The sequence below is a fragment of the Exophiala dermatitidis genome (assembly GCF_000230625.1).
Source record: "Exophiala dermatitidis NIH/UT8656 unplaced genomic scaffold supercont1.5, whole genome shotgun sequence".
NCBI lineage: Eukaryota > Fungi > Ascomycota > Eurotiomycetes > Chaetothyriales > Herpotrichiellaceae > Exophiala > Exophiala dermatitidis.
Window position 1 is genome coordinate 574,506 of NW_008751650.1, and position 13,866 is coordinate 588,371.

The 13,866-nt window shown below is 53.3% G+C and overlaps 6 protein-coding genes across 6 annotated transcripts; all 6 read right to left on the minus strand.

Moving 5' to 3' along the window:
• Positions 1-268: 268 nt before the first annotated feature.
• On the minus strand, positions 269-3,437 carry HMPREF1120_05809 (uncharacterized protein; the record flags this gene model as incomplete). Its single annotated transcript, XM_009159998.1, has 3 exons — positions 269-703; positions 760-3,294; positions 3,432-3,437. 3 exons carry the CDS (start codon positions 3,435-3,437, stop codon positions 269-271), a joined length of 2,976 nt encoding a protein of 991 aa, XP_009158246.1.
• Positions 3,438-4,336: 899 nt separating this feature from the next.
• Positions 4,337-6,139, minus strand: HMPREF1120_05810 (uncharacterized protein; the record flags this gene model as incomplete). Its single annotated transcript, XM_009159999.1, has 1 exon — positions 4,337-6,139. One exon carries the CDS (start codon positions 6,137-6,139, stop codon positions 4,337-4,339), a length of 1,803 nt encoding a protein of 600 aa, XP_009158247.1.
• A 775-nt stretch (positions 6,140-6,914) lies between these two features.
• On the minus strand, positions 6,915-7,740 carry HMPREF1120_05811 (methionine-R-sulfoxide reductase SelR; the record flags this gene model as incomplete). Its single annotated transcript, XM_009160000.1, has 2 exons — positions 6,915-7,321; positions 7,467-7,740. The coding sequence occupies 2 exons, from the start codon at positions 7,738-7,740 to the stop codon at positions 6,915-6,917; spliced, it is 681 nt and encodes a 226-aa protein (XP_009158248.1).
• Positions 7,741-8,018: 278 nt separating this feature from the next.
• Positions 8,019-9,999, minus strand: HMPREF1120_05812 (uncharacterized protein). Its single transcript, XM_009160001.1, has 2 exons — positions 9,777-9,999; positions 8,019-9,725 (listed from the first exon to the last, which is right to left on the minus strand). The coding sequence occupies exons 1-2, from the start codon at positions 9,801-9,803 to the stop codon at positions 8,175-8,177; spliced, it is 1,578 nt and encodes a 525-aa protein (XP_009158249.1). The 5' UTR covers positions 9,804-9,999; the 3' UTR covers positions 8,019-8,174.
• Positions 10,000-10,541: 542 nt separating this feature from the next.
• HMPREF1120_05813 (uncharacterized protein) lies at positions 10,542-11,030 on the minus strand (the record flags this gene model as incomplete). Its single annotated transcript, XM_009160002.1, has 1 exon — positions 10,542-11,030. The coding sequence occupies one exon, from the start codon at positions 11,028-11,030 to the stop codon at positions 10,542-10,544; it is 489 nt and encodes a 162-aa protein (XP_009158250.1).
• A 390-nt stretch (positions 11,031-11,420) lies between these two features.
• Positions 11,421-13,167, minus strand: HMPREF1120_05814 (uncharacterized protein; the record flags this gene model as incomplete). Its single annotated transcript, XM_009160003.1, has 2 exons — positions 11,421-12,695; positions 13,153-13,167. The coding sequence occupies 2 exons, from the start codon at positions 13,165-13,167 to the stop codon at positions 11,421-11,423; spliced, it is 1,290 nt and encodes a 429-aa protein (XP_009158251.1).
• Positions 13,168-13,866: the final 699 nt, after the last annotated feature.

Below are 13,866 nucleotides of genomic sequence, written 5' to 3' on the forward strand. Positions count from 1 at the left end.
AGGTTGGTGATCCCGAGATCCTTAAGTTGTACGTGTTAGGTACCTACCTACATACTTGGTATCGTCGGGTAGGAGGAGGTAGGTGATACCTGGGTACCTTGTAGTGCCGCAAAAATCTTAACTTCGCCCCAACCTTGCGTAGTACATAAAAATGGAGCCTGCAGTGAGGTACTAATAAATGGGCATTGCACTGCAATACTAATATTTGGAACTAATAAAGTTCGAGGTTTGATTTCTTTTTTGAATTTGCAATAAATACCATAATATATTACCACATGTCGTCGTCATCGTCGTCGTCCAAATGAGACATCCCATATTGGTGTCCCTGTCGTTGTTGTTGTTGTTGCTGTTGCTGTTGATGGTGGTCACGGTGGAGATGGTGGTGTTTGTTGGTGGTGCTGTGAGAATACTGCTGCTGCTGATTACTATGCCTGCCGCCGCCTGATGCTGCTGCTCCTCCTCCGCCACCACTAACGCCGTACACAACCACATTACTTTCCACAGTAAACTTGCTGCCTCTGGACCCTGGCCTTTGACCATGACCATGACTTGGACTCTGCCCTTCCGCCCCAGTCTGGTATTCATAACCGGAAGATATAATTGTATCACCGCTGCCAGTGTTGGTGCCGTTCGCCCCTTGCTGTGGACTATACGGCTGCTGCTGCTGCTCATCAGAGGATTGCGATTGCTGCTGCAGCTGCTGCTGTGAAACCACCGATCAGCGGACGAAAAAGATGCTCATCCTGCTGTACTACTTACCTGCTGATAACGCTGGTACTGGGCATACTCATCCGTCTCTTGGTCCTTTGGTTGCGTACTAGTAGCAGCTTGACCTTGTGGTTGTGGTTGTTGCTGTTGTCGCTGCTGCTTGGCACTTGTCGGCAAGTTCATCTGGGGATGCATCTGTTGCACCTTGGCCAAGTAACTGTACATGAAGTTGCTCAGCAACACTTGCGAATGCAAGGCTCGCCGGGGATTGGCCAGTTTGATGTGCGCCATGCGGTAGATGGCCCTTTCTTCCAGGATGGAGAACCGAGTCCAGTTGTAATCAATGTCGGGCTTCAGTTCTCGATAAGGCGGCTCCGGTGACAATCCGCGGTCGCGGTGTTTCTTGGAACTGTTTTCCTTCTCGGCTTTGGTCTTCTTCCCACCAAAGATGGATGAAAACAATCCTTCCTTTTCCTTTTTGGACTCGCCACTACTGGACGATTTTCTCTGGCTTTCCTTCTTGCGCTCTTCGTCCAGTTTCAAGCTTTCTCGATCTAACACCAAACTTTCGCGGCCTTTCCCGACACCATCGATAGAGGTTTGAAGCACGTCCAATCTTGTGTTGTCGTGCTGCTGCGGAGGTTTCGAGATTTTGGCCTTGGGTTTCTCAGGCTTCTCTTTGTCACCATCTTCTTTACCCAAAAGCCAACTCCAACTCGACTTCTTGCCATCTTCCTTCTTCTTATTATCTGCTCGCTTATCCACTGTTAGCGTCGGGATAAACGACAGATTGCTGGTGTTCGTGTCATTTCCTGGAAGCGGAGAAGGCTGTTCAAGGCTTTGTGCTGGTCGTGAAGGTGGCGGCATAGCATTGGCAGACGGGGATCGTCCAGTAAGGGATGGCAGTGATTGCTTGGAAGGCATGGGCGGCCTTTGCGGCGAAGCTGTTTTACTTCGGTCATCACGAGAAGACACTCTTTCTGGATGTCTCATGGGAGGTTGCTGGACAGGGGCAACGGGCGACTGCATGGATGAGGATCGTGGAGGCTGCACAGGCTTCTGTGGCTCCTCTGGCGGGGGCACTTCGACGATTTGTGGTACAGATTTCCGCTCGAAAGAAGGTGTCGTGGGCGGTGGGGACTTCGACACAGGTAGCGGTTTGCGCATCTCAGGCATACTAGCAGTGCTTGGTCTCCTGGAAACGTCATCATTACTGAAGACCGACTCGACTGAGGATGGGACAGGAGAAGCCGTATGGACGGACGACGGAGGGGACACGTCCCGGCCGGCAAGTCTGGAGAAGTTGGGAGCTGCAGTTTTTGCGGCCGTGGATGAGCCAGCAGGGTCCTTCAATGTTTGTGCCAGGTTTGACACATCCATGGATGCAAAGTTGGGGAGAGCTGGGATCGCAGGCACGGCTGCTTCCGGTGATTCTGGTCGGCTGCTGGTGGGACTTTCGGCGGCCGCTCTTCTGGCTGCCCGTTGAGCATAAGTCCCTCGGTCTGCTCCTCGCCCTTTGACACTTCCACCTCGTCTGTACGTGGTCCGGGTAGATCTCTTCAGACTAGAACCTGGCACAGAGGGTAAGATAATGTCGCCAGTTTCGTCCTCCATTGGCCTTTCCAAGCTCAAGTTGGAGAGCCCAGTCGTGGTCGCAACCAAGGTTTCCAACTCCTGTAAATTGGGATCTGGCAGGGCGGACTTCGGAGATTGTGACTTCTTCCTTTCCAACCGCTCCGCGCCATCCTGATATCCTACCGAACTATCGATCTGACGCGACAGCATCGATTTCTTCCGTCGCAGACTGCTGGGGCTTACGCCATCGGGGCTGAGCGAAGCAGATTTCGACGAAGAAGGAGACGTGAAGGCGGATAGTTCTCCTGATCTTCTCCGTATTTGTTCCGCCTTACTTTCGAGGAATGTCTTGAACTCCTTGGGTGCTAGTTCGGGATGGAGGCGGGCTGGGACCCAAAAAAGACGAGAGGCATCGTCTTCGCTCGAACTGGATGACGGCGCATTCGGCATGGCAGCGGCGCTGATCTGCGGGAGGTCGGGGTCGTCGGTAGCCCCAACGTTCATGGACATCCTCCTCAAGGCTTGTAGATTGCTCAGCTCTTGTGCCAGCCCAGCGGGGCTAGATTCATAATCGACATTGTTGAGAGGGAATTGCGAGGTGGCCGTATCGGACGGCGAGCGTTCGTGTGAATCGTGGACCGGTGAAGGCGAGCCCCGATGCTGGTCCCAAGGATGAGCCTCTACAGGTGACCCAACGTGACCTCCGTTTGACTCGGCGAATCCATTGTCGCTCGATCCCCTTCTCGGTGGCAATTGTTTCCTCTGAACAGCAGTCCCTCTTGAAGCCGAATCCTCCTCCATCTGTGACCCATTGACCATCACCGGGTGGTGGGAGTTTGCATGTTGGCGTGAGGATATTGAATGTTGTCGCGACTCGTTTTCGTGCTCATCGTCGTAGAGGTAGCCGATCGTCTCGGTGACATGATGGCTCTCGTCGCTGATCGACAACTGTGGAAGGTGCCCCCTCCGGGCTGCGAAGCTCGCGCCCGTGTCTCGACTCCGGATTGAGGTCTATTAAAGTCATTGTGTCAGCACCCACTACTGTAGATATCAACGTCCATCAAGTGGTCCTTGTCCGAGAAGTCCAGTCGTTAAACCTCTCCGTACACCTGAGATCGGTGATGTACGATTCGATAAAGGAGACGCACCTGCATGGAGCGGACAGGGGGCTCGAGATGTCCAGAGTCCGTGTCAAGACTCTATACGATTTCCAGCGCGATCAGTGACAGACGTATGCCTTCCTCCAAGCCTGTCTCCTGCGCACAGTGGCCGACAGGTTGGTGCTCCGGAGGAGACTCCTTTGATCATCGGATTCGGTGCTCAGGCAAAAATCGCAGAACGGGATAGGGACCTCGGACACTCAGGCTCAGGCTAATCGTGGGCGGGAAGACGAGATGACGGAACTTGTAGCAAGGCAGTGGTTAGGGAGTGAGCGTGTGCCTTGTGCAGTGAGCCATACCATGCCACTGCAGTAAGTGAGTGGCTTTCCAGCAGAGACACCCTGGTTCGCGTTAAGGGAGTGCCAGTGCCAGTGCAATGCCAGCTCCAGTCACGGTGGTCACGGTGGTGGGCTAAATCAGGCTCCGGCGCAGGCTCTTTAGGCTTGGACTTGTGGTGATGTGCCAGTGCCGCATGCCAATGGGGGTCAAGCTGCCGTGGTGGTTCGTCGTAGTGGCCGCGCCCCCGTCGTGACCAATGGCGCCAGGGGCTTTTCGGCGCTCATCATCCTTGTCCAGCGCCCCCCAAACCGCAAATGGCCCAACGAGCAACCAGCAGATGGCGCCCGGTTCTGTTGGCGTCGGAACTCCACCCAAGCTGCTGGTCAATGATGTGAAAGGGCAGGTATTCATCCTGGTCGGGTAGCAGTACTACTAGTACTAAAGTTCTACCTAGGTACTTCTCAAGGGGGTCATCGAGGATCGAGGATCGGACAGTCATGTCAAAAAGCTTCTAGGTGTAAGATCCGATCGAGTTCTAGGCCTCATGCTACGTAAAACATTTCATCCCGTACGCCTGTCGTCACGTTTTCTGGCACAAAAAGACAACCAATGCTTCATCCCCAGGGGTTGTCAAATACATCGGGTACAGCACCAAAGCCGTTGCTTGTCCCTTTAGGCGCTGCTGCCGCTGGTGGTGCTGCTGCTGCCGGTCCCGCTGCGGATGTCCAACCTCCAAAGTCTTCATCTGCGGTCACGGTCGGTTGATGGGCAGGCTTACTGCTGGCGGATGAGATAGGCTCGGCCCACCCTCCTGAGATGTCATTGGCCGTAATGTGTTCCGGTGGTCTTCCGAGGTCGACCTTGGGGGCAGCCGGCTTCGCAGGTGCAGGTTCAGGTGCTCCCCAAGGGCTGCTGTCAGTACCCGAACCCCACGGATCAAACAATGCTGAACTGCTCGGAGCAATGGTAGGGGCCTTGAATGGCTGATCCGCTGGCTTGGGCGCGGGTGCTGGCTGTGCGGACAAGTTGAACGGGGAACTAATAGGTGCTGTGGCAGATGCTGAGGATGTGACCTTGGGCGATGCTGGCTTAGGCGGCGAAGTCGGGACCGAGCTTGCAAAGCCACCAAACTCCTCAGCTGCAAACAAGTCGGCCGGAATCGATGAGGGTGCCGGTTTGGGTGCTGCGGCTGGAGCTGGTGGAGGAGACGTGACCTTCTGCGTGAAGGAAAAATCCAAACCATTTGATGGTAGAGGCGAGGTTACGTTCGGTTTAGGTGCTGGCGGCTTTGACGGTACAGTATCGAAGAAACTACCACCACTCAGAGGAGGTGGAGAAGTGATTTGTGGTGCCGCAGGTGTAGCCTTTGAAGGAACCGAGCTGGGGAGACTGCTGAAGGCTGAGAACGTCGATGACGGTCGCGCTGACGAGGCGGGTGCGGGTGCTGGTGCCGTTGCATTGCCACTGCTGAAATTCAATCCGCCAAAAGCGTCGGCCAGTCCACCGAAAGCGTCTTGTTTCGCTGGAGGGGACGTCATGCCACCAAACGACGGTTCTCGGTTATGCTGAGGTTGTGCAGCCGGCTGAGGTTTTGGTGCACTGGCATATAACGACAGGATCGAGCTCTTGAGATCTCCACGTGAGTTGGTCGACTGTGTAGGGTTGGATGCTGCACTTGAAGGACGACCGATCCCGGCCGACGGGGTGTTGCCAAAGAAATCAAGTCCAAGCAGCGAGTCCTGCGGCTTTGAAGCAGCTTTGGGTGCCGCTGCTGGTGCAGGCGCTGGCGGGCCAGTCTGCGTAGGTCTCTGAGTCGGAATGTCTGTAGTACTTGGCCGGACTGGCGGGGTTGGGGCGAAATCGTCAAAGAGGTCCACGTTTGCAGGTGCTGCTTGACGAGGCCGTGGTGGTGGCTGGGCTGCCGTTTGTCGTTGTGACTGTGAAGCTGATCTCTCAATCTTGGCCTTCTCCTGAACAAGGTTGAGAGGCATATCATCGTCTCCGTGTTCATCCAGGGTGGAGGGATCAGGCATCGGACCATCCATTACCCATCTCTTGGATTCATACTTGGTCCGGATGAAGTTCTCGATCTTTGCCTCAGACGGCACATGGCCTGGTGCCAGTTTTGCTTCCCAGTACTTGTTCGCCCGAGAATTGCCCCATTTCAGTATACTTTGCAACTGTTCGTCGGTCCAAGCATCAAGGTCGACAGACTTGACGCGGCTGATGTGGGTGCCCATCCCTCGGTGAATGCCGGAGCATCGTATGCAGATAAAGACTCCAAGATTCCAACTCGCCCATCGTGGATGTTTGTTTCTTTTGCAGTCTGCACAAACCTTGTTTCCTTCGAGTTTGACCAAGGCCTTCAGTGTTTGTGCATTCTGCGCCGCCCTTTCGGGAGGGGGCCGTTGTGACATGAGGCAAGACAAGCGCGGTGTGTAGGGGCGTAAATTGTTTGACTGTGTCCTGATAGAGCAGCTTGCAGAGGGTCGTGGAGTTCTGAGGTGTGTCGAGGATGTGCACAAGGGTAGAAACAGATGGTCGGTTGGTGTGAGGATGGTTTGTTTGGAACACGGTATTCACAGACGTCAGTCAATTTCACGGTGCCTGTGGTGCCGTGCCGTGCAACTCGAAGTCGCCAGCGGAGGCGTCAACTCGGACCTGAGGCCGGCGTGGCTTGGCACGGTCAGAGCGGACTTGAATCGCCTCGGAATCGGAGTTGGCCACAGCCCATGGAAGTCCTTGCCTCGACCAGTTTCTACAACACACTGAATCGGATCTGTAAGAACAAAAGACAATCTAGCTCTACTAGTACTTCTCAAAGCCCTCTTTATACCACGGGGATTACGCTGGATTATGGTAAAGGTTGACCGTATCCTCCAATAGCATGTTGGGCAGGTCTATGGATGGCCTCCTTGGCCAGCCTCGCAGTGCTCGTCCTGCTCGACAAAATGGCGCCAACATCAAGTACTGTACCTCACTCAGTCCGGTATGCATATCATATTCATCTTACAACTTGTTTACACAACCTCAACTTACTACGAAGCGAGAACCTGAAGGGACTTCTCATCAATGAAATCCCATCATATGATCACTTCGTGGCTCGAGGCTTTGACGCGGTCTTCCAGACCTGTTCTGCCAGTGTTCCAGACTTCCCATCCCACCGCAGTACACTTCCTCCTTCTTTTTATTTTATTTCGCCTCCCCATTTCCCGCCCCATTTGCACCATTCGTTGTTCCCGCCGCCTCATCCTCCTTTTCATGAAACTTCAAACTCACACTATTCACACAATGTCTCTCATCCGTCGGCGTAGGATACCCCTCCCCCTTGAACACATGTCCTAAATGACCACCACAATTCGCACAAACAATCTCAGTCCTTTCCATGCCAAAGCTGGTGTCCGTATGTCTCTTGACCGCACCCGGAATGCTGTCAAAGTACGCTGGCCACCCGCACCCGGACTTGAACTTGTGGTTGGCCTTGTAGAGCGGCGCGTTGCACGCCGCGCACGTGTAGACGCCCTGAGAAGGGTAATGTTTGTCGTATTCGCCGGTGAAGGGGGCTTCGGTGCCTTTTTCGCGTAGAATGCGGAATTGTTCTAGAAACACACAAGAAACACGGTTATCGCCAATCCCTCTCGAACATAACAAGGAAAAGGTAGTCGCCCATAGCCCACAAAACATAAACAAAAGGTCATGACCCACCCCTCTCAAAAAGCGTTCAAAGGGTTCGCTCAAACGTACCTTTATTCAACACCGCCCGCCATTCATCGTCGGAGCGGGAATCTGGATACGACATCTTGTCTCCTTGTGTTCTAGTAGATGTGCCGAAAAATGAGCCTAGGAAGGGAATCGAGGGCATGGATTTTAAGATGATGGCGCGATGGTGGATGTGGACCGGGGCGCCGCCGAGTCTGCTGATACCCCGCGGCAGGGCTTGGAGGCGGAATTGGTGGGCTGTGGAGTTGCTGAAGGCGTAGAGTGTGCGGACGAGGTTTGTGAATGATGGGAAACGCATCAAGGACTAGGATTGAGAAGAGAGGTCGTCGATAGATGATTAATAGGAGATGGACGACAATCCAGCAGGAGAGATAGGTAGTAGGTATACAATGTATGCCTACCTAGGGACGCCTTCGACTAAATAATAAATGGTGATGATGACATACACATCAGCGTGAATAATCCCCGAGTTGCTGATGCTCGGAGAACCTCATACACTGCCAAATGTGGGGAAAAGGCTTCTTGATCACGTATTCAGACGTAGCCTCTATACAGAAGACAACGCTGCAGCTTAAGTATGGCAAGGGAACACTTCAAATTCAATCAGACCATTAATGAGGACTCCCTAGTCTAATCAAAACCCCGTCAACTGCTTACATCAATCGTACATCCATCCATTCATACAGCTTGTAGATCATCCCGGTCGAGGAGACAGACACCTCCACCTTCGCATCATCGCCGTGTCTTCCCCTTCACGACCAACTCTCCATGTCCAATCTCTACCTTCCAGCCCTCCCGAATGAGCATCCTACTGACCGCGGGCCCGATCCGGGGAGCATGGTTCTTGCTGTGACTGCCTACTCCTGTGACAATTCTGAGCCCAGCTCTTACAGGACCACCTCCGCCAGGAGCATATTTTGCCTCTCCCAGATTATCCCACCACTCCTGCGTCTTGGAGGCCGCAATGCGGACTGCGTCCTGAACTGTCACGCCGTGCAAATCAAGAACCGTCGACGTAGACTGGCTGGCGACAAGGGCGTCCGCTTCTGCTGCTTGGAGCGCCTTGGCCGCCATGGCGCGCTCGCGGCCAACCTCGGAATGATATGCTGCCACGCCTCCATAAAGCCGGTCAGATTTGCTTCTTCGATATGCAGCAGACGCTTGATCGAAGCACTGGTTCGCTGCACGTCGGAAGGTCGCAGCGGTTGCCCGACCAGTCCCATACTGGGCAGTCGTCCAAGATGACGAACCTGATGACGGTTCATTCTCATTCTCCTTTTCCTTCAAATCTGGTGGCGCATATTGAGCAGTCATTTGCAGCGCTTCTGGAGAGCGTGTCCCTGTAGGTGCCGTCATGGCTTTCAGAAGTTCATGGGCCGCAGATGGGATGTTGCGAGCCAGAGTCAACAGGCCGTAGATCTGAGATTTGGGCACTTGGTCAAATTCGTCCTGAAATTCCGCGATCTGGAGTTCAATGACCGGATCGATGTCTTCTAGGCTGTCATACGTCGATGCCTCCTTCTTGGCCAGTGCGCGAATAGTTGCTCCAAGCCGGGCGCCATTCGCATGGTATGTAGATCTTACCACCTGGGGCTGGAGTGTTGTCCTCGAACAGATGAAGTCAACATCCTCAGACATCGTAGACCATATGTTCGTGGGTTTATGCTCGCCTTGGTGCGTAGCAGAGCCAATGGAGCTGGTCCGCGAAGACTCGTTGGTCCGCGTCTTTCTCCTCTTTCTGCTCTTGCGTTTGCTTTGTACCTCTTCGGCGAAAGCATCGATACCTTTGAAAACCGGCGCATCTTCTGCCGTTTGTCCGTCATCTTCTTCTCTCAGGAACGAAAGGTTCAGCAGTTCGTCGGTAGCCTTGTCTAGGGATCCGTTATGGCTATCCAGCACGTCGGCGAGCTCCCGCTTCGGTATGTCGGGGAACAACCGTTGTAGCCATGATGTCTTCTGTTCAGAGGTAGATCCATCAAGATCTTGACCTAGGCCCTCTGAGTTTTGCCATTTCAGTTCTGACAAGCCAGTAGTTATGCTTGTGACCCCATTGGACACTGTATCTTCAGGACTTGATCTCGTCGTTTCCGTTGTATCTCTGACGTGGCCATGACCTCCAGTCCCCGACGGATCGAAGTCTGCATTTTCTTGTTCTATTGCACTGGCCTTCAAACTTTCGAGCACTTCGATCAAGGCATCCCGATCGCGAGGGAGATCGTAGTCCGAAGCAATAACATAGAAGAGGGCATCGTCCAGGGGAGGGCAATAATTCACTTGCAGTGCCTAGTCACCAGTCAGTATGAAACAAACCAGCAAGGAAAAGACGAGCATGACCTCAAGATCTGATGTGCAAGTGTCCATGTCATAAATCTAGAATTCCGACTCCCCTTTGATGTGGTCATGTTTGGTTCGCAAAGATTGTGAAGTATAGAGGAGAAAACAAATTGAAACTGCGATTACGCATAGACAGAGTTGAAATACCTCGCATAGTGAAGGAGAGTTCTTTGAGTTGAAAGGGTTCAAATTGTTAATGTAAGAATCATTATGGAGTCCCGCGGTTGCGGTGTCATTTGTACCACTTGCACGACAACAAAATGCGTCACCGCCCAAAATGCAGCCTGTGCGGCTACAATAATGTCACTTAGGGACCCGGCCCCTGAATATCCAGCCTTGAATCCAGCCTTGAGATCTACCCGGCTGCCCTTGTTCACAATGGAAACACAATGAGCCTATGGATGCAACTTTTGTTTTACAGGGCACTCAGTGCAGGCTGCCCTCGGTGCGGTCTCCTCTAGATTGCATTTCGAACGGACTGCTGTATTTACGGAAGAGGAGCATTTCAGAACCTGGAAGTATCATAGGTGTTCTAGTAGCTACCTAGGTATATGCAAGTATGTACAAGCGCTGTTTTGTCGCCAGACATCTGTGGCCATAGCTCGGCGGCTTTGTTGAACAAGGTTCGGTGCGAGTCGTCAAGAGTGTCGTGAGTGGAGAATGAAGATAAAATCTTCTTAGAGCCCGCCATGTAACAGTACGCCTTGTCAGACCATGCCCAGGTACTGGGAGATAGCCGTTGCAGCAGGCGTCCGCCAGATCGGTTTAAGCCGGCGCCTTGCTCATCTCCAGGATGGCCGTCGTCAATCCCAGCGTATCCGTATACACCTGGTAGTACTCAGCTTGGAGCTCTCCTTCCCCGTTGTCCGCGAAAACTATCCAGCTGGCGAAGTCTGCATCAACTCTTCGCCCATTCTTCAGCTCATACCAGACTGATCCATTGACGATGATCTCCTGGCGGCCACTGTTGCTACCGCCTGCAACGGCAAAACATTTTCCAAGTGTATGCTGAAGTTTCACAACCGGGCCATTAGCTGGATGGACCATGGATGTCTTCATTGCACGAATCGCATCATGCCCGGTAGCTGGCGTTGAGCCGAAGATGAGTTTCCCATTGGGAGCGAAAAGCCTCAGGTACTCGTCCTTTTCCGGCCGTTCATCGTCCCAGGCCTTGAAAAAGGCCGTGAGTTTGGGGCCCAGGTTGGCGGGGATCGACGACTGATTTTCGAAAGTGTAGTTGTCTCGTGAAGACATGATGGGTATCTGGACAAACAACAGAAGTGCAAGAAACTATTGATGACTCAAAGAGGACACGGAAGGACCGGAAGCCTCACTTCAAGACGTACGGTGAAGGAAACAAATGCGGCTTTGGCCGCTAAAGTGAGGGGTACCATGGGGGTCGTTCTGGATATGCAATTACCTCTCTGAAAACGCCGTCGCTCCAAAGATCAGTCTTTCAGTGAAGCGAACCAATGGGTGTGATTATACGCTCCAGGAGTGCGGTGCATCGCAAGTTCGTCGCTTCGTGGATTGCACTCGCGGGTGGTGCTGTCTAGCAGTCGAGTTATAGAGACCAAAAACCCTCCAAAGTTATACCCGTAATGATGTTGCGATATCGGAATAACAAATCCTCTCCTTCACCAGTTATACCTCTCGCCATGTGTAGCCTTTTCTGCCCAATGTTTCAGGGTCAGGTGTTTTCATGGCGTTTGTATCGGCGAAAGGGTCATCCGGATCATCATCGTCCACATCACTGTCGCTTTCACTATCGCTCTCAGCCTGCTTCGCCTTCCAGTCAGAAGTCGGCCGTGGTGGAGGCATGGAAATATGCCCGGGGGCTGGTCGGGGAGGCTTCGGTGGGCTTGAGATGCTCAACCCAGCAACCATTCTCTCCGCATCACGGGCTGCAGACTGTTCGCTTTTGGCTGCTATTCTGCTGAGATGCTGAGCTTCTTCTAGCTCGCTGTCTGAGTCGTCGTCCACGGATTTGTCCAGAACCTCAAAAGCCATTAGAGCATTAACCAGCTCTTCATTGGCATGGATCAGCCCACCAAGAAACTCTTCTGACTCCACAAATTGGATATAGCGTAGGATTTGTCGCCGCAATTGCTTGCAGGTCTCAAACCTTTTCATAACTTCGGGGTTGTCGGAGACTCGTTCCGATTCCCGGTTGACCAGCCGCAAAGCGTTCGTCAGGCCGGTGGAGGCGACCGACGAAGCAGCTATCGACTGCAGTATGGCAGGTTTTTCACGTTCGAGATCAAATCCTTTCACCTTGCCTTTTTTGTCCTTCTTCACCTTTTTGGGCGCGAAGGACGAGGATTGGCCAAGAGTTATGGGCGAGCTCTGTTTCCTTAGCACTGTAGGGCTGGAAGGCTCCCCAGCTCTTTGTAAACTATCCGATCTGTGTCTTGCCATCTCTCTTTCTTGTTCCCGCTGTACGTCTTCTTCCGTCTCCCGGAGTACTCTGCTTTGTTCCCGCCTTTGCTGGACGGGCTTGTGGGTTTTCGGTAACTGGTTATAAAGAGACTTGGCACCTTCGAGGCCCGGGTTGTGTTCTGAACTTGATACCCATTGACCAAAAAGGACTTTGCATTTGGCTCGGACATCGGGATCTGATGTAGGGTCCGCAGCAGCGATTCGGAGTCGCTCTAGGAGGGGTCCATCGGACAGAAGGCCACGCTGGAGCCTAGTTCCACCATTTTGTAGGAGCCCATCAAGTATTGTAAGTGCCCTAAGTTGACGATGCACGTTACCATACTTCAGCTTTTTCCTCAGTGCACGAGCCACCTCCTGTGAGCCGGTCGCTTGTAACTTGACGACCTCGAGAAGATCGGGAACACCAGAAAGATCGTCTTCGTCGTAGGTTTCGGAGGTCAATTGTTCTACGTGGACCGAGATCGCGGAGAAGGGTTTCTTCTGTTTGTGGTAACGATAACGAGTCAACAGCTGGTATCTCCTGGCCGAACGAGCACAACATGCGAAATGTAGTAAGACAGCAACGAGAAGTTTGCATCCCCGTAACTGGGGAGGTGGTGGCCGTCGCAAAATAACAGAGGGAGGATGATGCGGAGGCCGGGCCTCAAAGGACCTTAGGCGCCTTTTCCGACCACAGCAGTCGCACTCCTCCGACCGCTGAGAGTGTAGTATTGATTCCAGTTCATATTCGTCGATGGCGTCCCTGTGCAGAGAGTCCAGCCGAGGGAGGTCCACGAAGCCGGCATCAGGAGCACAGGTTGCGGAGTGCACGAAGAATACAGACATGGCGGGCTTCATGGCGGCATGATGTGGTGGGGTAGATGGATCAGGGTTTCGGGTGGACGAATGCGGTCTGCGAAGGGAATATCGGACGAGGAGATGGAAGGGAAGGACTTACTGAGGCGGAAAACATGGCGGTCGGGCACCTATGTATTGCAAAGCTACCAGGTATTGTCGGTGATCTGGGATGTAGTGCCAGAGCATTGAGATGAGCGGGTGTAAACTGCGGTTGTAGTTCACACTGCAGTCCATGGAGGTTGCGGACAAGCAAGCACCGTCACCGGCTCTGAAGGGTTAGGCCCGGTTCGCTGCGCCGTAGCAGTGCTACTGACCAGTAGTAGTACAGTATTACAGTATACAGTAACTGGAGGACCCAGCCAACGGCCGAGGGGCCCTAGGCTACACCTCCGACTCGGAGCACTGCAGTTAGACCGCAGTCCAACCAACCGCAGCCGACAACATCACCCGTCAAAGCTCAAGCCTCCAGCTCGCCGCGTTACGAGACGCATCTCTCTCAGCGATTGTCAAACCCACCACGTCTAGAAGCTGAGGTTCAAGATACTCCGAGGCTACAGGATGGCTCGCAATTGAGTTCTGCTGAATGTGTCCTGATCACGTCAATGGTCGAGACAAGGCAGAACCTCATAGATCGTCGGTCCGGCTAGCATTCTTCGCACCTCAGATCCGCCTCCTTCTCGCCTGGCACTGGCAAGTCAATCCTGGCCAGCTTGCATGCGGATTCTGCCCCTTCTTGGACGGACTGGAAACGGCTCGATTCACAAATCATCCGCTCGGCGATGGGGCTCTTAAGCTTTCTTTTGTACCTTCCGAG

Excerpts from the sequence above, each read along its gene's own strand:
- HMPREF1120_05812 (XM_009160001.1), bottom strand. The coding sequence starts at position 9,803 with ATGGACACTTGCACATCAGATCTTGAG. Across the intron at positions 9,726-9,776 it reads CTTGCACATCAGATCTTGAG|GCACTGCAAGTGAATTATTG; the intron begins GTCATGCTCGTC and ends ACTGGTGACTAG.